The sequence below is a fragment of the Pholcus phalangioides genome, unplaced genomic scaffold (assembly GCF_987345545.1).
Source record: "Pholcus phalangioides strain wild (caught in Gottingen) unplaced genomic scaffold, Ppha-v1.0 ptg000007l_1, whole genome shotgun sequence".
Lineage (NCBI taxonomy): Eukaryota > Metazoa > Arthropoda > Arachnida > Araneae > Pholcidae > Pholcus > Pholcus phalangioides.
Window position 1 is genome coordinate 2,877,369 of NW_028301600.1, and position 26,269 is coordinate 2,903,637.

At 36.4% G+C, this 26,269-nt stretch overlaps 1 protein-coding gene across 4 annotated transcripts in view; it reads right to left on the reverse strand.

The window, feature by feature from the left end:
- LOC149084792 (xaa-Pro aminopeptidase 1-like) overlaps window positions 1–26,269 on the reverse strand; it is a 537,471-nt gene that overhangs the window by 396,843 nt on the left and 114,359 nt on the right. For all 4 annotated transcript variants that reach the window (XM_089232535.1, XM_089232536.1, XM_089232537.1 and 1 more), the window contains 2 exons: window positions 23,579–23,721; window positions 11,847–11,910 (listed from right to left, as the gene is read on the reverse strand). In XM_089232535.1, the coding sequence (XP_089088661.1) occupies window positions 11,847–11,910; window positions 23,579–23,721 (207 nt within the window). The remainder of the gene's footprint in view (window positions 1–11,846; window positions 11,911–23,578; window positions 23,722–26,269) is intronic.

Genomic DNA, 26,269 nt, shown 5'->3' on the forward strand with positions numbered 1-26,269 from the left:
CATTCATTTAAAGTATTTAACGTTAAACCTCAATTATTCGACGTTTTCACTTCGAATAAAACTCGGAAACTTTTGAAAAAAGTAAAACGTAATGCGCACAAAATTTTTGTATGCAGTGAAAAAGCGTTGCTGCAACAGTTCTAGCATATTGTCACCGCAAAAGACCTAAATTTTAGGGTGATTGCTGACGTATACGAAAACTACCAGTGAGATGGCTGATGACCATTTACAGTGGACACTTAGGTGATTTGGTTATTGCCTCTTTCTGAGAATACGCAGATGTAGAGAGTCCCGAAGAAATGGGTTTCAATTGTTTTGAAGGCCATATGACCTTTTGAAAATACCCTAAAAATGGTATATATATATATATATACATATATTGAGTACATGTGTTTTGACCCCCCCCCCCCCCGGAAAAAGTTGAAGTGACGGCCCTGCTTGCAAACCAGTCAGTTGAATATGTTCGTTTCAACTTTTTGAAACGATTATAAAGTAGAGAAACAACCAAAGAGCAAGCTCCTGATTGAAAATCATCTACTGCTAAAAAAAAAGTCAAAGATGGGGAACTTTTTGCAAGTCGAGAAAATTTTGTTGCAATTTTGTACCCAATGTCGTGTCCCAAAGGTTGTGCCAAATTTTATTTCCTTAAATGATTTGAAATGTGATTTAATTTCCTCTCAAGTATGAAATATTTTTTTAGAACAGAATTGGAATGCAATTAAACACATAAAATTTTATAACATTTTATATGTATGGGGGAGGGATAATTTTTTGAAAAGGCTGTTATTCACTTCGACTTATACATAAAACGTTATATAAAACGATTTGATTCGGCCTCTTGAACGTCGTATAAACGAGTGTAACAGAACTATAAAGTTGCTCAGTTGAATAGATGAAGTGAACATAAATATTTGAATTATTTCAGTTCACACACACACAATTTTTCAGGCCGGTGCTTCAACCAAGGCCAATGAAAATAGTTTTCAGTATTATTACTTTAACTCTTTAATTCACTACATTTATTTATTCTTTTTGCACGCCTGTAGTGAATCGCCTGGCATAACGGAATCGCTTCGTTTTATCAAAAAAATCATTGCATGGAATAACTTCACGTTAGAGCAGGGCGTCTTAAACTTTTTCCACCTGAGGCGCTCTTTTCCCCTATTCAATGCTTATACGCTAGCTCCACCGGCTCTCCAGAGCTGTTCAACAAACAATATTTTCGAAAACCTCACACCATGACAAAGGTTGGAGGCGCACAGTTTGAGAACCCATGCGTTATAGGAATAATCTTTGATGTTCTAAATTGAAGTTAAACGTTTGGATAGAAATTTTGTTTTGTGTAAAACACTTTTCAAACTGGTTCGTTATGTGTAGAGATTCTACAGTAGTTTCATTTGGTGTAGTATGAGTATACTTGCTTGCTTGGTGAACAACAAAACTATAGAGATGTGGTGGATATCTTATCTGAGAGAAACTAAAGATAAATTTGATACTGTGCATATATATCTATATATATAAAAAATTGATTTTGTGTCTGTGTGTATGTTCTCTATACAAATTCACAATTTTAGAACGATCGTTGCCAAAATTTGGATATATACCAAACAGGGCCCGGATTGAATGATAGGCTACTTTAAAAGTTCGTCAGAGAAGCGCAGATACCCGAAATGGATGAAAAATCGTCGGGCAACAATGGTTTCTTGGCCTCAACAATCACTTTCGGAATGTTTACTTCGGTTACCATGGTTCCCTATTAATGCGTTTTACACGTGCCTTTACAATGGCTTGTCACTTCTTTAATCCTGCCAGTATTATATATTTATTCCTTTGTAATGGTTTGTCACTTTTCCAATCCTCCCAATAAATGAAGAAAACACGGGCAGCGCCGGGTATTGTAGCTAGTATTATGCATGATAAAACTGCAGTGAAAGCTCGATATAATGATATTCTGCGGACAAAGAAAAATGCCATAATAGAGGTATTATCGTTAATCAAGAGACTTTGACATTGAACACTAGCCATCAGGACCGTAAGCTTCATCAGCTGAGGTAAGCACATATTTTGATTCTAATTTTGAAGAAGAGGCTATAAAAGGTGAATTTTGCACACTCTTCTGGTTCTGGGCAAGATACCTGCTTGTCCCCCCCCCCCTCAGTTGCAGCCCTGCCAACCATGGATCACGATCACCATTGGCGTATGCAAAGGGAAAATTATTATAAAATTATTGCAGGAAAAAAGAACGTAACCCCCCACCCTCGTGAAAATGGCAATACGCCTATGGCAATCACAAGTTTCTATGGGAAAACCATATCGCCTAACCAATTCGTTCTCTTAACTGGCCCATAGGGGACCTCTATTGTATTGCGTAAAATTATATACAAATCACATAATCATATCTCGAAATGTGATAATATTTATCACACACACACAATTATATTTTATTATTTAGTTTAAATATACAGTGAAACCTCGATATAACAATATTCTCCGGACCAATTCAAATTTATGCTATTGTCATTTTTTCTATATTGGCATTGTTAATATCATCGGAAAATGCGCTTTTATGTATTTATTCGTTACAAAAAATTGTAATTGATTAGTTTATTTATAAAATTCACTTAGATGTGTATTGTCCCTGTACAGAAGCTTACTGCATAGTGCTTTTGTGTTGTACACATAGTGCAGCAATACAAATAACGTTAGCCTTCGGTGATCATTTAGTGCAAAATATTGATGTCATCAGACGTCTTCAAAAGAACGAGAACAAGTGGCGAAGTTAAAATTAAATTCAAAACGATTTTGAACAAAATATAAAAAATATTGTTGTAGCGCTTTCAAAAATCTCCTAAAAATATCGGGTTATAGAGGCATTTATCATAGTAGATGATGTCGTTGTACTGACAGTTTAACATTAAGCCAGGCCATTCTAAACAAGATTTGAAAAAAAATATCATTGTAGATGTATTTATTATCGATTATCGTTGTAGCGATGTTTTGCTGCATATACAAATGCCGTATCGTATGCAGGATTTTCTCATGGGGGCGGGGGGCATTCAACATTTTTTTCTTCCCGCCGAAAGGGTTTTCTTTTTTTTTTCTTACTGAAAAAATACACCATAATCTTTTCTCAAGGCAATCTTTTCTCGAGGTGCACAAAATTTTTCGGGGGGGGGGGGGGGGGGGGGAGTTAGGGGCCCCGCGAAAAATCCTGGCCTGGGGGCCCGGCACTAGCATGTGGGGGCCATGGTTTTGGGAGCCCTTCAGAAGTCAGGGTCCCAGGTGCACCCACCGTTAAATCTGTCTCTGACCACATTATGAAAAAATGAAATAATTATCATGTAATGTTTTTTGGTACATCACTAAAGTTCTAACTTAAATTATTTTTAATTTTTTTTTTTAAATTATTTTTATACACCAAATAATTAACAAAATACTTGTTTGTTTTGTCAAAAATTGTTTTGTCAACATTATATGCTTACAATAAAAATAAAATAACAATTCAATGGAATAACAATTCTATGTTGAATAATACAGTAAAACACCTCTTAACGGTCACCACTCTTTTATGGCCAAATAATTATTTCCCCTCATATAATAAAAGTATGCAGTTAATCAGGTGTTTGAACACCTGATTAACAGTCACATCTCTTATTATGGATGAATTTTTTTTGTCCCGTTGGTGTTGTAAAGAGAGGTTTTACTGTACATAATGATTTTTTCCTCACAAAGAAAGCCATAATTTGATTTATACATTTGTTAGGAAAAATTTTGTAAAAGCAGTGTTTACTGCATTACACTTTTGTGTAATGCAGTAAACACTTTCACAGAGGTGAAACATCTAACTGAATTTTATTAATTAGCATGCATGAGGTTCTCTGTACTTGCGGATTTCATATTCATGGTTTTGTATTCACTGTCTCTTTCCCAGTTTCTGGAAAACACTGTTGCAGTGATAATTCTTGTTTCAGAACAGAATATAGAAATTGTAGGTGTTTAAACAAACATTTTATAAACCATTTTCAAAGGTTTTTCTATAGTGCTTCTAAAAATATTTCTAAAACATTGTCATTTGAATGTTTCTGAAAGTGAAAACTTTAGACAAAAGTTAGCCTCATTGCTGCTGTTTCCTGTTATTATGGCATCAATGAATCTGCAGCCAAAGAAACAAGAACTTGAAATTGTATCAGCCGTTACTGTAGCTACACCTGCTACAATATACCCCTGGATCCCCATGTCTCTCGTGTAGAAAGTGCTGTTTTTCTGTGGGTGTGATGAAAAAGGTATTACAAGATATATGATACATGTTACATAACTTTCATACTATAACCGTCATGATTTATTTATGCTAAACAACTAACAGACATTAATCAATCAGGCATCTTTTTTAGCAACAACCAGTTATGCCCATATTTTTCAGCATCTAAGATTTTTCTACTTTCCATATTTCTCTGAGAAATATGTGATCACCCTAGTAAAAGGGTTCCCAACCTATACTCTGTGTAGCCTTTAGGGTTCCTTGTGTACTTTTTGCAGGGTTGTGTCTCTGTGGTTGCTCCAGGAGAATAAAATAAATTAGTAAATTTGATAAATAAATAAAAAAAAGACCTATGGGGCTCCACCACAGACTGGAAAAAGGCCCAAGGGCATGGTAGCCCAGGTCGATAAGATACCCAGCTAAAGTGCCAAAGGATGTTTTGAGGTGTCTTGAGTTCGATACCCGGTTCGTCCTTGTCAGAAAACTTTCCTGACACAGAGGTACTGTAACGTATCCATGGGGCCCAGCATAAAAGTCCAAAATCGTCATTGCATAAATACATAAATGTTTACTTTTTGTTGTTTTTCATCGGCAGCGGTGGTCATGTGGTGACGATCAAGGCCGATCGTGATGTTGCCGGCCTGCGACCATATGTAAATGAAATGACCTCGAAGCTGATTGGCTTGTTTAGACACGTGCGATACAGAGTTTTCCCTTTAAATATCGGCTGTATGCTGTCACGATCACTCTTTTTTCACTGCATTTTATCTCAAATAACTTCTTGTTTTGCTAGCTTACAACGATTGGCTGAGGTTGTTAAACTAAAAAAAGTCATGTCATAACTTGAATAATGCTTTTTCTCTAGTTCCCGGCTGATTCGGTGAAAATTATTTTATCATGAAAAGTTTTGTAAATGAAAGTCTAATAGCTTTTAACAAATTTTATAGCACCTATCTGGTAACTATCGGCCTGCTCTGAATGATGAAACCCCGAATGGATTATCATGAAGGTGTCGATCTACGCCGATCACGATGTCCAGTTATCTTATATTCTACTATGTTAGTTTTACTAGTTTTCGAGGACTTTCATCTTCACCTGGTGTTGGTTGCTGGTGACTTGCCATGAACTCCGGAACTTGGTTCTCCAATTAGCTCTACTAATGTGGATGGATCTGCATCGTGTCTACCCTGGTTCACGACTGGAAAGGTGATGTTCAGCAGAACATGTACTTCGATGGTGAGATCCAACCATAATCTACTAAAATAAAACTTTTGAACTGGAAAAAAAACTTAATCGTAAAATTGTTCTAAATGATAAGGTGAGGGTTAACCTGTGAATGTAAATTTACAAAATCCATTAAATGTACTAAAGCACAATTGAATTGAAGTGATACAAAACAAACTTGTTTATTTATTTCCTACTTGTTGTTTGGCTTAACTGAGGATAATTCGAACTGGGCATGTAAAACCACCCAAAAGGGATGTTTGTAACATGACGTCCTCCGGTTCATGTTTTCCTTAATTAATATCAAGAGAGTACTTACTTTTAGATCCCAGGGACTGCTTAGCCACCGGAAACCACCGAAGGTCTCGCTAGCATACCGGTATGGGCTAGTTTGTCCGCTTAGTCTTTCGGCTGGAGGGTGGGATCTTCCAGTTGCATGACGAGGATGAAACTGCAGGTCAGGCAGCTAATGTCCCACCTAAATTAATCTCTTGGCGATATCATCCTTAATTCTTAATCTGTTGATGCCTCCCGGGAGAAATGTCACCCAGTCTCATTGGAGGTTGTGTTCCTTGTATGTTCTAAGTTTTATGTTAACATAAGTATTTTGTTTGCCGGCGGATGGCCGTGGACCTCCGTTGGTAAACTTTCCTGATTGTGGTTGGTCGTGTTGGGTGAACCTGGCCAGCTCGCCTGACATGTTGCCAAACTGTAATTTAATGTTTATATTAATATTTCGAAACTATATGTAAATTATGCTAATGTTCTTTTTGTTGTGACATAATAGTTTATTGCTGTGATGTAATATTTTTCATGATGTGACAGTATTTCTGCGGTCCAAGTGGACCAAAAGACTTGTTTCCCGACTAGTGTATATATACAGGCTGTGGTTATTGAAAGTTCGCATCGCATTACATCTCATCGCATCCCGTTGCATTTCTCTTCACCTCACTCGTTTAGCGAGTTTGGTGCTCCGATGTTATAGCACAGTGGTGATAGTCTTCAAATAAACAAGTCTAATGTAACGTGACTTCATCTAGCCTTAGCCTTGGAATTGTATCCTATCATGATCATCTTATTTTGCATTTTGCATTACATCTCATCGCATCCCGTTGCATTTCTCTTCACCTCACTCGTTTAGCGAGTTTGGTGCTCCGATGTTATAGCACAGTGGTGCTAGTCTTCAAATAAACAGGTCTAATGTAACGTGACTTCATCTAGCCTTAGGCTTGGAATTGCATCCTATCATGATTATCTAATTTTACATTTGTGTCTCGGCAGGTCCGAACTTTTAATAGTAACTTTACATATGAGCAATGGCTTGGTTCTTCTAGTGCTAACCGGGTGACGTCGGAAAGGTCTCTACCCAGACTTCCTGGTCTAATTGGTATCGCCAACTATGTGAAATAGACGTGTCGACAACGGCTGTTCTCAACATCTGCCTCATCGCCACCTGATTCCCAATCTCCTGCAGCTCTAGCTCTTCGGCACCCACTGGATTGACATCCGACGATTGTCTCTTCTACAGATTCACATCTGTTGCTTCGCCAAACTCTTGGTTCCGATGTTGTCCTAATTCGAGACAGTGCACCTGGAAATGGGAAACACGGCTCCCAGCCGGCTTCACCCATCTCGGGGCCAGTGAGAATCGACCTCTGATGGGTCTCGTCTCAGCGGACGTCCACTTCAAAACCAGACTTAGTGTCTCACCTCTAACCGCATGCCGAAGTTCCGGAACTTCCCCAGATAAGTGCAATATATGAAAAAGTCTATGTGATACGTTTAAATTCTTTTTTAATTTAACGTTAAACTAAATTTTTTATATCATTGGAAAATTCTTGAATTAATATTGTAACTATGTTTAGCTTTGGTAATTGAATAAATGCCTTGATTTGAATTCTAGTATCGATTTATTTCCTTGTGCTGTCAAAAAACTTGAGGATAAAAATAGAATCTGGGAAGTAACGTTAAAACGTTACAGTTACAGTGCAACAGAAACGGCGACATGACCACAGAAAAAATTGATACTGCAAATAGTCCCCCATTGAGGGGTTAGTGTTAAGAAGAGGGGTGAAAATGAGTGTATGTCGGAAAGACTATTTATTATACAAGAGAGGACACAATATACGAGCCCACATTTGTTTTGGTAAGTTGGCTTCAAATATGGGGCCCCGCCCTTTGTCCAGCAAAGTTCAATTCGCTTGTTCAGCAACTATGTTCAACATTGGAGTGCAAGGAGGAGCAGGATCAATCTTGATACCATTATCTGTTGCGTAACGAACAAGTTCAACTTTCACATATTCACTAGCATTATCACATCGTATTTTCTTCACAGAAGTATTCAGCTTCAGAAATTTTATCAGTTCTGTAGGAACCTCACTTTTCTTTTTCAACAATCAAACCTTCATGAATCGTGAGTGATCATCAAGTTGGCCTAGCAAATTAATTGCCGGAATTCAATGGGATTGCGGGTGAAAACCCTGATCGAGTATGATTGTCATTCCCGAAAATAAGATCATTGTGATCGGATTCAACTTGTATACAAAAATCACCTCTACCTGAATATCCAGGCGTACTATTCAAATAACTAGAATTCATTGTTACAGTTATAAATTAATTTATCAAAAATATTTGCAAAAATCCAGCAAAAAATATTAGAATCAAAACACACATGCAAAAAAAATATTAGATCGGAGTAGATCATCGAAGACAACATTTTTCCAAAAGTTCAAATTCGAATTTATCATACGATCGTAATATTTGACTAGATATAATACCTCCGACTAGATCGACTAACAGAACACAAACGTTGTTCACGATCGTTCGTTGAAACACGAATTTACAATGCATTCACTCGTTAAAACGTGAATTTGCGATGTGATCACAAAAACTCACACTCGAGCTTAAAGATAAGATCTTAATATTGCGATTTAAAAATTGTCATCCAAATCAATGAACTGGTATCGGTCAAGCCCCCATATTTTAAAATGCAACGTTTAGCTTGCATTTCCCGGTTCTTTAACATTTTACGCCAGTAGCCATTGAATGGATGACAACAATGAAAGAGACAAGATTTTGATTAAACTATAAGCATTTATTCAATTATATATTAACTATTAATATAACGCTTTATCAACAATTATCACAATTATACCTTTCTCTCAATATTATAACAGAACAATAAAACAAAATGGTCTCACCGCCATGTCCAGATTTTCACGTATTAGTTCACATCGTCCGATAGACACTCCCAGGTGTCTACCTCACAGCAGAAGATTCCTGGACACCAGCATCAGACGGGTTTGGTGTCTCCAAACACGTTGAGTTCACAGCTCAGCCACTGCGTAGGGAACTGGAGGTGAACGTCCACAGGTAACCGGTCTGGCCACTAACCAATCCACAGGCGACGGGATCACGACGGCGTTGGGTTTTCGCATGAAGACCAGCGATGAGACGGGTGAGGTGCCAAGGGCACACCTCTACAGTTTCAACACATTATTTCAGAGAGACGATCTAGCTCACACCTCCACAGGGCGTGACGCCTTAGTGATTAAGACAAGACGTTAGTTGGAGGAAAGTAGAAGTGGCTGTTTGTGCAGATCTTATATATAATAATATAATAATAACATGATCCTCACGTATTCCCAAGGGATCAGCATGATCCGTCCAGGGAATTAATATTAGATCTGTAAGATCTAAAAGATTAGATCTGTCCGGTTTTTATACAGAAGCATTCCCACAATGCCCTAAGGCATAACCAATCAGAAGATCGAAGGTGTGGTATCGAGCTTGCATCTAATTTACATAATTTCATGAGAGAAAAGGAAATATTGTAAAAGTTATAATAGTCTGAATCTGGCAACCAAACATAACAAATTGGAGATCTGACCAGGATCCACAACCTTTAGGCCTAATGCACATTGTATAAACACTCATAACATTATAGACCGTGAGATGGTCCTAGGACACACCGAAGGTATGGAGGTAAAATATATTGCACATTTATATAACACTTTGCTGAACATTTACATTATATTGCACTAATATATTGCACAATTAATTAAATTTGTAGAGTTTGACGATGACGACTCAACGCGGTTCCCACCAATGAGCCACGGGAACCGCAAAGGGAAAAGAGAAGGTAACTAGATGAGCTATTGGGATCTCTGACATGGATGTAAAGCAGAATTTATATGAGATGTTGGCAGCCCGACCTCTGTCGCCGTTCTCGCCCGATGGCTAGGAGACCCCACCCCCCGACCGTCAGACTAAGCGAACTAACTGGCCTGAACCGGATTGTCTGCAGAAGCCTCGGGTGGTTTCCGGTAGCCAATGAACCCTGGGGCCTAAACAAGATTAAATGAACATAAGGATTGTAAGAGATCCCAGGTCGTCATGTTACACTTACTACACATGTGTGACATAGCACCGAAATCCATGATGAAGAACCCATTGTTGACACCACAGACAGCAAAAGTTACAGCAACCGATTCAAACTGCTTTGCAACAGAATATTTCCGAAATAAGCAATTCCGCTTGAAGTGGCTGAGGCGACCGCACCCATAGCACTTTGGCTTATATTTCTGGAATTTAGGCGAGTTTACTTTCTTCTTGGAAACACTGAAAGCAGCACCACAGTTCGGCGTAGCATTTTTCTTAATCGTCCTTAAGATGTGCTTTTCTCCAGCATCAGTGCTTCAGCAACAATGAGTCTTTTTGTCACAAATTCCAGACTTAGATTGTCACTAGGCTGATTCTCTATTGCTGACTTTATTACATCATATTCCGCCGGTAATGACATGAGAAGATAAACTAAAATGTCCGCTTCATCTATTTTTGTCCCCCCGAATTTTATCTTATTCATGATACCAAGAAGTTCATCGATGTGTTGACGCATCAAACATTCGTGTTTCTTTTCATGGTAGTGACCCCCTTTGTGACATAAAATCTGACTCACCGTCCCATCCTTTGGATACGTGGATTTCAGCTCGTTCCACACCTGCAGAGCAGATCGTTGTTCACTCATGAACATCAACACCTTGTCGTTGATAAGAGTCATGAGCAATGCGTATGCTTGCTTGACTTCCTTGACCTCCCTTGGTTTCAACTCATCCGCTTCACGTAGTAAGTAAGCATCCAGCTCTTTCACAGCAAAAAGAGCCTCCGCCCGTCTACTCCACAACAGATAATTCCTTCCATTGAAAGTTTCCACTACATATTGAAGTTTCCCTTCCGCCATGATGTAACCTATGAGACCAATTGCTTACAAAACCAACGTAAACCGCGAAAACATAAACCTAAACCACACTCTGCTGTTAAAGAGAGAGGTGCGAGCGAGTCGATATCAGAAAGAAGACTATTTATTATACAAGAGAGGACACAATACGAGCACACACACACCTACGCAAATAACTAGAAACGACCAGTTCATGGACATGCAGCGTCATTTATACATATACATATATAACATAAACTAGTGCGATTACATTTCTAACAGTTACCACACCAACCTCTCTGTGAGTATATAAAAAACAAGCCCGCCATTCTCTCTGTGAGTATATAAAAAACAAGCCTGACATTCGGAATCGGCAATAAATTGTAGGTCCCTGTCCAATTAGCTATTGTGTGTAGAAAATGACAGTGGTGCGACAAAAATGATCCAATGATCAAATGAAAAAGGCTCAGCAAGTCAAAATAGGTTGAGAAGCACTACCCCAGTGTATCAGAGAATGTGCATATATGTGTATAAGACAGTCTGTAGTACTGCTGTATCCTTTATATGTGTATACTGGAGGTAAAGGGCACTGTGCCCATTTTTTTCAACATTGGAATAACACTCAATTTTATAACAAAAAAAAATTAGAAACTTTGCCTGGTTTTAATTTATACAAAAATTGTCACGTTTTCAAGACAAATAAAATTTAATTGGTCGAATGGCTGACGCGTTTTGGCTCTCCATTGAAGAGCCAAAATGCGTTGACCATTCGACCAATTAAATTTTATTTGTCTTGAAAATGTGGCAATTTTTGTATAAACACTCAATTTGCTGTACTTTTGTTACACTACACAGAGCTATAAGAGACTAAGTTCTATTTCAATAAGAAAACATATTCACTTTATAAAACAAGCAAGATGTATAACAAGACACACAATAAAAAAATATTAAAACTGCTCTTCTGTAAACTTTTCCTTTTGTGACATGGGGTCCTTTACCTTTGGCATACAGATGTAGTCTATATTTCACTCTCTTGATGTTTGCTCTTATGTTTGATCTCATGTACACTAGTAAACTTAACAAAAGTTTGAACTAAGAAAACTGATAATATTTCATGTGAAAAGTATGAATAATAATGATTCTCAATACCTATGGTTCCAGTAAATCCTGAGATAAAAGCTCTTCGGCGGTCACAAGCAGCTAGACGACAGCTCTGAAGAAAAATGTTTGTGTCAAATTTGGTCAAAAACAGTGTTTGTCAGTGTTAAAAAAAAGAATGATTGATAATATTTTTTACATTAATGATGTTAAATTATATTCTTAATACAGACTAAACTACTAAATGTGATCACATCATAAGACTGTGGGTTTTGATATTAACCACCCATTGATAACTACACACAAAATATTTCTAGATGAAAATAAAATTCCCATACATCCCATTTCATGTGTAAATTAAGACTGTTTTTTTTTCCTACAAAAAATCAGAAACAGAATGTCCAATCATGTTGTTGTATTCCACTGACTCATTTTTCTGTTGTAAGGCAAGAATTTTTTCCTCTACACTAAGATCATGTGTGTCTTTTATTAATTTAACCATTCAGCGATGAGTTAGACTTATCAGATATGTCAAAGTGATTGTATGGTACAATAAAATAAATCCAGTGAAGAAGAATTTCTATCTTGTCAATTTGAAGAGAGAACCTATTCTTGGTCAAAATTGAATGCACAAATTGGATATCAACGTAAATAACATTCATGATTCCACTAAAGTGAAGCATGTTCCTATGTGTGCTGTAAAAACATCTGTTCCCACTACTATCAATGAATATTCAGATCATTTTGAGCAGACAGCAGGCAAGATTCCAGATTATACATGCTCACTAAAATTACAAAAAGATGACAAACCTGTGTGTTAAACCACGTCCAGTACCATATGCGAGAAAAATTTGACAAAAAACTGGATAACTTGTGTGATCAAAGGATCATAGAAGAAGGGGATCATTCAGAATGTTGAAGTACTGATTGCAAGGTGACTGTAAAAAATCAACTTCATGACATCATACATCCAATACCCAAGATCAAAGACATATTCAACCAGCTTTGTGGTGGATCATACTTTTGCACCTTGGACACACACAAAGTATATTTGCATTTACCAGTTGACAAACACAGTGTAAAAATTCAAATGATCTCTACACATCAGGGTACTCTTTTGCCAAAGCGATTATTTTTCCCATACAAAATAATCGCTGCTAATAAATAAAACTGCACTGAACATATTTAATTTCTTCATGGATGAATTTTAAAATAAAAGATGAGTTTTTTAAAATAAGATTTAGATGTGTGGAGTTACTGCATATTTTTAATTTAATTAGGTGGGTAAGACTTATAAGAAATGCACAACACACTTGATGAATGTTCTACATAAATTAAAAAAATATAATTTGCATGTCAACAAATGTAATTTTTTTTTTTAAAGTGTAGAACACTTTGGACATGTCATAACTTCTAAAGGACTGAACAAATCTACAGCTAAGATTCAAGATATTCAAAAAGCACCCAGACCTAAAAATATTGATGAATTGAGACAGTTCTTGAACTTTTATGTATTATTCAAAAATTCATCAAGAGTGCATCAGTTCTTTCATTCACTAAACAACCTTCTTAGGAAAAATATTCCATTCAAATGGAAAGCTGATTGTGAAGCAGTATAAATAAAAATCAAGTCTGAAATTGCTAGTAAACAAGTTCTCATACCATTAACCCCAGAACTTCCAGTGACTTTGGCAACAGATGCTTGTCCATTTTGTGTATCTAGAATGTTATCACATATTATGCCTGATAGAAGTGAACCTCCAATTGCCTTTGCATCAAAATCACTTATAGCTGCCGGAAAAGTAGTTAGCTTGACAGAGAAGCTTCAGCTCCATATTTGGCTTGCAAAAAGTTCCATGATTACATATTCAGTCAGAAATTTGCAATGGTGATGGAAAAAATAATCGCTTTGGCAAATGCGTACCCTGATGTGTATAGATCATTTGAATTTTTACACTGTGTTTGTCAACTGGTAAATGCAAATATACTTTGTGTATGTCCAAGGTGCAAAAGTATGATCCACCACAAAGCTGGTTGAATATATCTTTGATCTTGGGTATTGGATGTATGATGTCATGAAGTTGATTTTTTACAGTCACCTTGCAATCAGTACTTCAACATTCTGAATGATCCCCTTCTTCTATGATCCTTTGATCACACAAGTTATCCAGTTTTTTGTCAAATTTTTCTCGCATATGGTACTGGACGTGGTTTAACACACAGGTTTGTCATCTTTTTGTAATTTTAGTGAGCATGTATAATCTGGAATCTTGCCTGCTGTCTGCTCAAAATGATCTGAATATTCATTGATAGTAGTGGAAACAGATGTTTTTACAGTACCCATAGGAACATGCTTCACTTTAGTGGAATCATGAATGTTATTTATGTTGATATCCAATTTGTGCATTCAATTTTGACCAAGAATAGGTTCTCTCTTCAAATTGACAACATAGAAATTCTTCTTCACTGGATTTATTTTATTATACCATACAATCACTGACATATCTGATAGGTTTGAAAATTTAACCGGTGTAACTTCTGAAAAATATATTGTTTTCAGTAATGGATGATCTAGTTTTGAGAATCTGTAATCATTTCTGTTCATGATGCTCACACAACTGTCTGAATCTCATTCAAAACAAGAACTTTTCCCATTAAATTAAACTCCCAATTTTATTAAATAACTGCATACCCATGGATGTGTGATTGATGGGTTTACAATTCACACAATATTTAAACCTATTTTATATTGTAACTACAGATTTTCTTTCTGTTCCACACATATGATTCCATGCATTTTTTTTACTGTTGTCTGAAAAAGCGCTGCAGAATCCCCAACATATGGGTTTCTTTCTCTCTCAACCCAATTCAAGCCTTGTACTACATCATCATTCTCGATTGCATGCAGGCTGGAGAACCTCGACACAATCAAAATTCCCTGCTATCTACTGCCACCTGGAACCTGTTTTCCCAAACAGAAGGTGTTTTTTAGTTCATATATAATTGTCTTCCTACAGTCTGTCTCAGGTTAGTCACATTTTCACATTTGATACATTCTGTATCTTAAATTTTAAACTTTACAACTATGTTGTAAAGTTCTTTGTAACTAACCTGCTTTGTAAATAGTCTATAAGGTTTTCGTGGCCATCATTTGATACAAATTGTTTTTTCGGGTTCGAAGACCGTCGTCCGTTTGAGTTTGTTCTCAACGTTTCCCCAACACTAGTGGTTGGCATCATCAGGAGAATTGATAAACTGGATCAAAGTCAAGTTTTCCGGAGTCTCAGGTTGTATTTATGGACATAAGTGGCTTGAACTACACTATTGTTTTGCGATTGGTCAGTTGATTCTATGGCTGGCAGCGTATTGTAAACAGTTGTTATGCTGGTAGAACCTGATTGGCCGAGAGATGTGGAGTTATCTGATTGGCTGTTGTCATCATTCTGTTGCTGGACCTTGAAGGGGAAGGTTCTTGTTCTTCTGAGAGCTGGTGTCCAGGATCTGCTCAATTTCAAAGTTTCTTCTCTTCTATTATAGCTGTTTTTGTGCTTGTATATTTCAATAGCCTCTCTGTAGATTCGTGGGAAGAAGTGGTCAACATTAGCTATTACCTGTGTTTTGTTGAACTGTACACTGTGGTTGTCGTAAAGCGCATGCTCTGCCACCGCCGACTTTTCTGTTTGGCCCATTCTGCAGCATCGTTCGTGCTCTTTTATTCTCGTGGCCACAGATCTTTTTGTGGTTCCAATATATACCTGACCACAGGTGCACGGTATTCGGTAGATCCCCGGTGTTGATAGAGGGTCACGGTGGTCTTTTGCTGATCGCAGCATTTCACATATTCTTATCACCAACGAAAAATTAGCAGTCACAATCAATTGGAAAAGCTGTGCTGCCTTTTATCCCTGGAGTGACGGCAAGAATCAGCAAGGTCATGAAAAAACATCGTATAAAGACCATTTTAAAACCAACCAGAAAAATATGTGAAATGCTGCGATCAGCAAAAGACCACCGTGACCCTCTATCAACACCGGGGATCTACCGAATACAGTGCACCTGTGGTCAGGTATATATTGGAACCACAAAAAGATCTGTGGCCACGAGAATAAAAGAGCACGAACGATGCTGCAGAATGGGCCAAACAGAAAAGTCGGCGGTGGCAGAGCATGCGCTTTACGACAACCACAGTGTACAGTTCAACAAAACACAGGTAATAGCTAATGTTGACCACTTCTTCCCACGAATCTACAGAGAGGCTATTGAAATATACAAGCACAAAAACAGCTATAATAGAAGAGAAGAAACTTTGAAATTGAGCAGATCCTGGACACCAGCTCTCAGAAGAACAAGAACCTTCCCCTTCAAGGTCCAGCAACAGAATGATGACAACAGCCAATCAGATAACTCCACATCTCTCGGCCAATCAGGTTCTACCAGCATAACAACTGTTTACAATACGCTGCCAGCCATAGAATCAACTGACCAATCGCAAAACAATAGTGTAGTTCAAGCCACTTATGTCCATAAATACAACCTGAGACTCCGGAAAACTTGACTTTGATCCAGTTTATCAATTCTCCTGATGATGCCAACCACTAGTGTTGGTGAAACGTTGAGAACAAACTCAAACGGACGACGGTCTTCGAACCCGAAAAAACAATTTGTAACCTGCTTTGCTTCTATGAACACGTGACGAAGGCTTTAGGTAAGGGCAAAAATTTAGATGTTGTTTACCTTTATTTCCAGAAGGCATTCGATTGTGCCCAACACGGTAAACTTTTGAAGAGTTTACACGAGATTGGAATTGGGGGCAACTTGCTGAATTGGACAGAATCGTGGTTAAGAGATAGGTCGCAACGAGTTATGGTGAATGGGGAATTCTCTGGTTGGACAGACGTCGCAAGTGGAGTTCCTTAAGGAGATGTCCTTGGCCCCATACTTTTTTCACTTTTTATCGATAAACTCGATCAGGGTATCGATGGGATTACTAGCAAATTCGCAGATGATGTGAAACTAATGGGGGTAATTAGGAATCAAAACGATAGGGAGTTTCTCCAGACCAACCTAAACAGGATTGCAGCATGGGCAAATGAATGGAGCATGACGTTTAGCGTTGATAAGTGCATGGTTTTGGTTCGAAGAACCCACGGGTCTCTTACGTGTTGAATGGTGTCACTATCCCGGATGCAAATAGGGTCACCGATTTGGGAATTCTCATTGACGAGCGGCTTAGGTTTTCTGAACATTGTTCAGCGGTGGTAAAAAAAGGGAATAGAATGCTTGGTCTCATTTCTAAAAACGTCTTTTCGCGTTCTCCTAACCTCATTCTTCCGCTTTTTCGAGGCTTAGTTCGTCCTGGACTGGAGTATGCTGTAAGGTTTTGGAGACCATACATACAGAGGGACATAGACTTGGTTGAAGGAGTGCAGAGAAGAGCTACGCGTGTCCTTATTGGCACACGGGTTGGAGTTATGAAGAGAGACTTCATTTTTTGAATATGTTTACATTGGATGAACGCAGAAATCGAGGAGATATGATCGAATTGTTCAAAATTTTCAATGGGATGGATAGGATGGACCATGAACTTCTAGTACACCACCAATCGACTGCTTTTACAAGGGGACACCAGTATCGATTGGTGAGGGACAATGCAAGGCTATGGTGTCGCAGGGAATTATAGGGTTGTTAATAAATGGAATAGCTTACCCCCCGAGGTAGTAAATTGTAACACAACTGACACGTTAAAAAAGAAATATGATAAACATGTTGGGGTAAATCGAGAAGCTATCCATATTTAGAATAAGACGACCATAAGTATTCTTTATGGGCATTGTATAATATTTTATCATGTGTATATATTGTTTACAATTTTTTGCTAATTGCATTTTTAATTGGGTTGCATATTTTTGAAATATATGACATCCATATTTTTATGGGCATCTTTGTCTCAGCCACCTCGTTGGGCATTTTACCTGCCGTGGCCTTGTATTTGCAATCGACCTAGAGGACTACTCTTGTCAGGCCAGCTTAATTTTTCGTGGCATCTTGGGAGAAGCCTCTGACTTTGAATACACCTCGGTTCTTGAATCGAAAATAATTAAATACTGCTCTAATCTATTGAATATTGAAATTTCCATCTCCAATATTAACTGTTGCCACAGAATTGGCTCTAAAAGAAATCCTGGTCCCAGACTTTCAATAATTAAATTCAATAAATTTAAAATTGAAACAGAAATTCTTAAAAACACATTAATATTACAAAACAGTTGTATTACAGTCTTTGAGGATTTCTCACCAGACATACAGACTGCATGGGCAAATTTTTGGAGGGCTTCCCAGAATTTTGTGATAGCGGTATTAAAGTTAAACTTTTTCATAACTTGGCCCTTGTCAAAAACATCAAATACATTTGGGATCCTAACATTAATGACATTAACCCGATTTCCCAAATCCATTCCAGTATTACTTCCCTTTCTGACTTTCCTCAGCCTTAATTCATTATCCTTTACCCTCCAAACTGTCTCCCCTTAAATACCCATGTAGCACTTAAAAAAAATCCCTTCAAAATTAGAACTATTAATATACGGGGTGATTATAAAAAAACTATCCCGACATATGGGCCCCTAACTATCATACCATTCACAGAAACTGAATGAAATTTTGGCATAAGGTATTTTGAGGTATGCGCTCAAGAATGATATGGAAAACAACAGTGTCACTCTAACAGTTACAGTTACAGTGAGAAAATTTCGAAAATATCAAATAGCAACACCAAGTTTTTTGTATTGGAATGCGATCTCCATACTGAAAAACACTAAATAGCGTTGGAATGGCACCTGTAGCATGAAAATCCCCGGAGCTAAGCAAGGAAAAAGTAAAAAGGACTTTGTCGTGCACCAGAGCATTAATGTTCGTTTCATTCGTCACACCGTTTCTTCGGCTGAGATCCCAGCCTGATTAGTCCTCCACAAGGTCATGTGGAAAAAACACAATAAAATGTTTTATTTTATGCTGCTTCTCTGTCCTTATTGGTTGTCCTCATTTTTAGCCTATCTACCGCCGGTGATTTTCATGCTACAGTTGCCGTTGAATGCTATTTAGGGTTTTTCACAATGGAGATCGCATTCCAATACAAAAAAACTTGGTGTTGCCATTTGATATTTTCGAAATTTTCTCACTGTAACCGTAACTGTTAGATTGACACTGTTGTTTTCCATATCATTCTTGAGCGCATACATCAAAATACCTTATGCCAAAATTTCATTCAGTTTCTGTGAATGGTATGATAGTTAGGGGCCCATATGTCGGGATAGTTTTTTTATAATCACCCTGTAAGTTTAATCAATAAAATTAATTCTTTCAAATCCATCCTGCTAGCCCGTAATCCCAATTTTCCAGCTGTTACTGAAACATGGTTACATGGTAATACAGTCAGCAACACCAAATATCACTGCCTTTTATAAAGATAGAAATACCTGTAGGGGAGGGGGCTTGTTTTTAACTGCTGTATCCCCCTTATTGAAATTCCTGTTGAATCCAATCTTGAAATTGTTGGTGCCAAATGGCATCATCCCAACTGCACTTCTATTGCATTTTTTTTCCTTTACATACTCCGTGCCTCCGATACCTTCACTTTATCGTAGAACTTGAAAAAATTCTGGATGGATTTTTTTAATTCACCATTTTTAATTATAGCCAGTGATTGGAATCTACCTGGAATAGAAGACTGGCACAAAATGCAGTCCTCTCTGGAAACCACAGCATCAACAATAGAGTTCTAGACATTTTCCCTAAATTTAACTTCGTCCAAACCATCTTGGAATCTACTAGAATATCCAACCACTCACTCTCTACTTTTAACCTAATAGCTGTTTCACATCATCATAGCTTTTTGACCAAATAAAATATCTTGGTCTTTCATTTCTCTGGTTTTGATGGCTGTTTTGACCACAACATTCTTTTTTTAGACTTCTCTTCTATCATATTAATTTCTTTCATCACATCATTATTTCTTTTATTCCAAAACTCAATTTTAACAAAGCCAACTACTTCCCCCCCCCCCCATGCAAAATATCCTTCATACTCATTTTCCTGATTTCCTCTCATCATATTCCTCTAATGATATGCAACTTCTCTGAAGTAAATTCAAAGCTGTAATTGAAAAATGCAAAGCCACTGTTCCTACCAAATGTACCTCTTCAAAATGTCTCTTCAACCCATGGATCAACCAGGACATTATCCATCTTGAAAGAAAAAGTTATTGTGATGTCTCTATTAGATTGTAGGCATTGGGTTGAAGATGTCTGGTATAATAGCTACTCAGTTGCCAGGAACAATACCATTTTTTATGTCACTGACAAGGTGAATTGTTTCTATCTGAAAACCTCTAGTACATTTGTAGACTGCAATCAGCAATTAATTTTTATGAAATGATTTCAAATACTATAATTTATAAATTCACCAAATCAGTGAAATAAATTATTTTTTTATGATAAATCAAATCAACTACATAATGAATAGGGATATGTAAATTTCATATTTACGAAATAACAGCGATAATTGCAAAATTCGCCAACTTTGACGAAAAATATTGAAATTTGATTTTTTTACTACTTTTTCGCGAAATCTAGATAATTTACACTTTTTGAAGTGAGAAGTAATTTTGCTCAGTACTTGTGAGCGTGCTTGAAAGGGAAACCACAAGCATCACTTCTTTTCCCTTTGATGTTGTGTTAGATGTAAATACAGTCGAGTTTGGTTATACATAGCCCCTAGGTGATTCGAGAAGTGTATGTAATAACCGATGTGTATGTTATAAGGGAGGTGTTGAAATTAGATTACGTAGCAATGACATATATGCATTATTGAGATTTTCGTGGAAAAAATAAGCTTATGCCTCACATAATTGAAATATAATGTAGCATGAATATAGTTTTTGATTGGTATCTGAAAATTTTGGAAATTTATTTAAAAAACGAGATAATATACAACAACAAGTAAGTATTATTTACGTCAGCTGTGTTAAGAGGATGCAAACTGAGGCTGGGATTTAAATGAATTTCAGTGGTGAATGATTATCATGATAAGCATCCTCTTCATTTGAGCGCAGTTATGTCTAAATATAGTATCTGAGTTGGTACTTGATTCAACCTTGCATTTGCATGCTTGTTTTTGCATGCTTAGTTGTATACAAGTTTTTTATATGTTTTTGCAGAGATCAGGGTTTGCAAGTTTGAAATGTGCTTCCAAGTTTAAGCTATGCTCTTCTATACCGAAATCCTCCTCTGAATTATGTTTTTTTAATATTATTTTTGATGTAATCGGACGTGGATTTATGGTTTCTGCCCTTCTCTCATTCTATAGTCTAATTTTTTCTCGACCATTTATTCCTCAAATTTCCCACCTTGGGCAACACCTGCTCAACCTTGCCCCCGTCTCTAAGTACAGGGCGTCCCTAATTGAGGGACCCTATTTTGAAGTGGCCTACAGGCGAACAATGTTGCTTTTATAAGGGGACACCAGTATCGATTGGTAAGGGACAATGCAAGGTTATGGTGTCGCAGGGAATTTTTCTCTAATAGGGTTGTTAATAAATGGAAAAGCTTACCCCCGGAGGTAGTAAATTGTAACACAATTGACACGTTTAAAAAGAAATACGATAAACATGTTGGGGTACATCGAGAAGCTATACGTACTTAGAATAAGACAACCATAAGTATCCTTTATGGGCATTGTATAATCTTTTATCACGTGTATATTATAATAAAATATAATAAAAATTATATTGTTTATAATTTTTATTAATTGCATTTTTAATTGGGTTGTTGTATTTTTTAAATATATGACATCCATATTTTTATGGGCATCTTTTTCTCAGCCACCTCGTTGGGCATTTTGCCTGTTGTGGCGTTGTATTTGTAACATGCAGATATTTTTTGAAATGTTAATGATTTTTTTGAGTTTATGCTAATGATTTTTTTGAGTTTATGCTAATGATTTTTTTGAGTTTATGCTAATGATTTTTTTGAGTTTATGCTAATGATTTTTTTGAGTTTATGCTAATGGTTTTTTTTTGAGTTTATGCTAATGATTTTTTTGAGTTTATGCTAATGATTTTTTTGAGTTTATGCTAATGGTTTTTCCCTTTGAAGTTGATAGTATTACACAATTAAAAAATACAGAAAAAGTAATCCCACTGATGTTCATGAATTCACCAATCAGTGATGTTCAGAATTCACCACCAATACACTCGAATTAGCCACCAGTACTCCACCAATTTCAACTTGAATTGAGACCACCAATAAAAAGATCGTTAAGTTATAAAAACAAGTAAAAATTCCATAATTCGAAAAGCATAGACGATACAGTTCTGCACAGCAAGACCGAATTTTACTAAATGTCAAAAATTTTATTGCCAAAATAGTTACGTTTATTATCGACAGGTGGCGCTAAAGTTTGCCAATTATAATATTCAGTGCTATCTGTTGGTTAGGAAGTGTAACTATTCCATCCATGTATTTTTGCGTTTATTGAAAAAACTTAGGTCTCAGATATATATATATATATATATCACCCGACTATATTTTCCTGTTTTTTTTTGCAGTGTTATATATGGATTATTTTTTGGGTTAAGCCCAATTTTTTTTTGGTTTGTTATATCCCCAGTGTATGTTTTAAGCAGGGTATGTTTGAACAGAGATAAAAAGGCATAAACGTGAATGGGCCAAATTTTAAGGATTTCACAACCACATTTTTTATCCACCGGTTATGTTATAAGTGTACCCGACCATATATGCAACTTTTTTGAATTTCGGAAAATGATGCTATAAAAAGCATTTGAAAAATAAGGTTAAATTAATAGAAAATAGAGAGATATATATTTTTTTAAATGCAAAATTTTTGATTTAAACCGTTTCATTTATTCAAGTTGTTTTTGTGTGTGTATGCGTGAATAAAAGTGAAATTTTTCATTTGGAATTCGTTATTTTGAATAAATGTGAAATTTCTGATCTGATTTTTTTTTTTTTTTGCGAATAAATGCGAAATTTGATTTAAAAAAAAATTTTTCGCGAAATTTTGAATTTTTTTTGTGAAATTTACGTATCCCTAATAATGAATAATACAATCGAAATTATCAAAAGCTAACATACAGGGTGATCAGCGAATAAGCCCTTATTTCAAAATTAAATATCTCTACAACAAAGATCAATAGAATTATGTGGTAAATGGTTCATTTATTAGCAAAACTGTAAGAATGTTGTACAGAAATTTCAAAAATTTAGTTTTTTTTTAAATTTTTTAAAATTTAAAAAAAAAACAAAACTGGAGATTTTGGGGTTCCGAAAATCCTCATTTGTGTGAAGAGAAACCACTGCATTTGCCTGAAGTTACTGCATGGGCTGCGGTATGCGCCAGAGGCATTATCGGCCCCTTCTTCGTGCGAGAAACGATTACTACTGAACGTTACGTTACAATTTTGGAACAATTTGTCAGCACACATGGCGCATACCGCAGCCCATACAGTAACTTTAGGCAAATGCAGTGGTTTCTCTTCACACAAATGAAGATTTTCGGAACCCCAAAATCTCCAGTTTTGTTTTTTTTTTTAATTTTAAAAAATTAAAAAAAAACTAAATTTTTGAAATTTCTGTACAACATTCTTACAGTTTTGCTAATAAATGTACCATTTACCGCATAATTCTATTGATCTTTGTTGTAGAGATATTTAATTTTGAAATAAGGGCTTATTCACTGATCACCCTGTACAATGAGAATCACTTTACCTGATGAGCATCAGTTGAGGGAATGATATAAGCTTGCAAAGGTTCTTCAACATAATGTACATTTTTCATCAAAGCTCTCAAGCGTTTTAGAAGTACACCAGTATTTTTCATGGCCATATCCAAAGGTTCTGATGTTGATGCATCTGAAAGTAAATAAAATTTTACTTTTTTAATAAGAATTTGCGGGTACAGGTCTCAGAAACAAAAAAAAGACAAATTTTTTCCATGATGGGGATTGAACTAATATTTCACCAAAGCACAGTGCAGTATATTTAAACTTTCGAAATTATAGTAGATAAGCCTAACCAAGCTATACATAAAAAAAACCCCTTTTTTGTAGATATTCACTGGACAAAAAAATTTGTAAAAGCAGCTAATCATAAATTAATCATAATGATTCATTTATGGGCTGATCATAATGAACGGAGCTACTGAAGCATTTAAAATAGCTCTTTATTTTGAAATAAACTTAATTTTAATCACATAAGACAAATTAGCCATTAGGAACTGGTGCATACTTGCACTAACATATAATTTAATTGATAATAAAACATTAAAAAAAGTAAAAGTTACAAGAAAATAACTGAGGAACTTGATGCTTTGTCTTTTGTTGTTTTAAAAAGATGGTGATAACTTGTCACACCAAAAGTGCATGTCCTCAACATGGGTGGTGATGCTGGAAGAGATCTCTGAGTTCTAGTAATAAATATTGATCTTTTGTTTTTCCAGTATATAAATTTACTAGAGAGAGAGGATCATAAAAAAATCCTGACCTGGGGATCTGTCAAAGGTCATAACCAGGAAAGTTCTATTCAGGAAATGGGGTCCTGGAGCAGAGGTAGTAATCATATAACTTACCGTGACTTCTTGTGTGTAACCCACAGGTTATCCAAGAAAATGTTACTTTTATATATATATATATTAAAAAAATGGGCGGGGAAAATGGTTTATATCTTAAAAATATCTCATTAGGTTTTCAGTCATATACCCTCACCTTGTATAATGGTGAAATCTTGCAACTGTAAGATATATACCAATTTTTTTTAAATTTCACTGGGTATTTTCTATTCTTCAGGAAAATATAATAGTGTGGGCTTTACACAGAAAAAACGCTATCCATTCCGTTAAAAATTTTAAACATTTTGATCATATCCCCTAACATCTGTGTTTCTGCAATGTGAACATATTCAAGAAATCAAGACAAGGCGACAACTTTATAAATGGAAGTTACAGGATGGGAAACCACTTAAAAATATATATTTTGAAACTTTTTACTACCTTTTTTTACATTTGAACAGCATTCAAGATGATGGGCGACATCATTTGAAACATTTCATTCTAATTGAAAGTTGTCTCTAAAACCAATGGTTCAGGAAATAGCCACTGGATAACAAGAGTGGACACACTCTGTATATACACTCCAAGGAAGAAATATTATATCTCTTTCCATAGCTTCGGTGTAGAGCCTTAGAAGTCCCACATTTTTTCAATTTTTATTGATAGATTTGATCAGCAAATTCGGTGATGAAATCTAAAGTGCATAATTAGGAAACTCGGCAAGCTACTCCCAACCAAATTGGAAGTGACCACAGCATGACAGATGAAAGTAGTGTTGGGGGGATATGATTGAAGTGCTTAAAATTTTCAATGGAATGGACCACAAGTTGCTGATACACTGGCAGCCAGTGGTATTATGCAACACCCAAATAATTTACTCTTGTGTAATTGGTCTGCAAGCAAGCTCTCATTATATAAATGTGGAGAAGTTCTGTCTCATGCACTACCACCAGTTCCAACAGCTTTGTTTGACTATTTTGGTGGAATGAGGATTTGTAAAAAAAAATCAAAACTGAAAACATCCCTGAAAGAATATGTATCCTCCCGAACGGTGACATCAGATCGTCTCCTTTGTAATTGATAGATCAGCCTTACTATGGGCTATTCCTTGGCTTGATAAAAGTACTGTAAGTGACTAAATATCTTGCTCCAAATATGCACTCATAGCCAAACTACAGTTAGGTGAAGTATACTTGATTTTTGATCAGTATTACACTTTAAGCACCAAAGCTGTTGCAAGACAAGAGAGAAGCAGGGGTTAGCAGAATTTACCAGCTATCATTGGTATCTCCACTTCCATCACAAAAAGTTTCACTTACAGTCACAGAAAATAAGAAACAATTGATAGATCTTACCTGCAGCAACTTTGAACACAATAAGGAATATCTAGAACCCAGGCCCGTAAAAAGAAATTTCATTCAGGGGGGGACCAAAGTGATAAAACAATAGATTTGGCCATCTTTTTCCCCTTTTTGGTCATTTTCTTACATTTTGAGGGGGGGAGGCAGATCCCCTAGTCACCCCTTCGCTACGGCCTTGCTAGAATCTTATACTAGAATTAGCAAGCTAGTGGCTACAGGGCAAGACCAAATCTCAAATGAAATATGTGGTTTAAGTGTTTTAAAATGGCAAGATTTAGCAACACTGCATGAAGAGGCGCAGATGTTATAACTCTTCAACAAGCATGTAAACTAGGAACACAGAAAAAGGAGATAGTCAGGTGACTGTAATTTCTGATGACACTGATGTTTTTTTTTTGCTTCTAGACCACTATTTAAAAGAAGGTATAACCATCCTAATGTACATGGAATCGCCTATGTTTGGTCGACTAAAATGGGAAGAAATAGCTCTTCG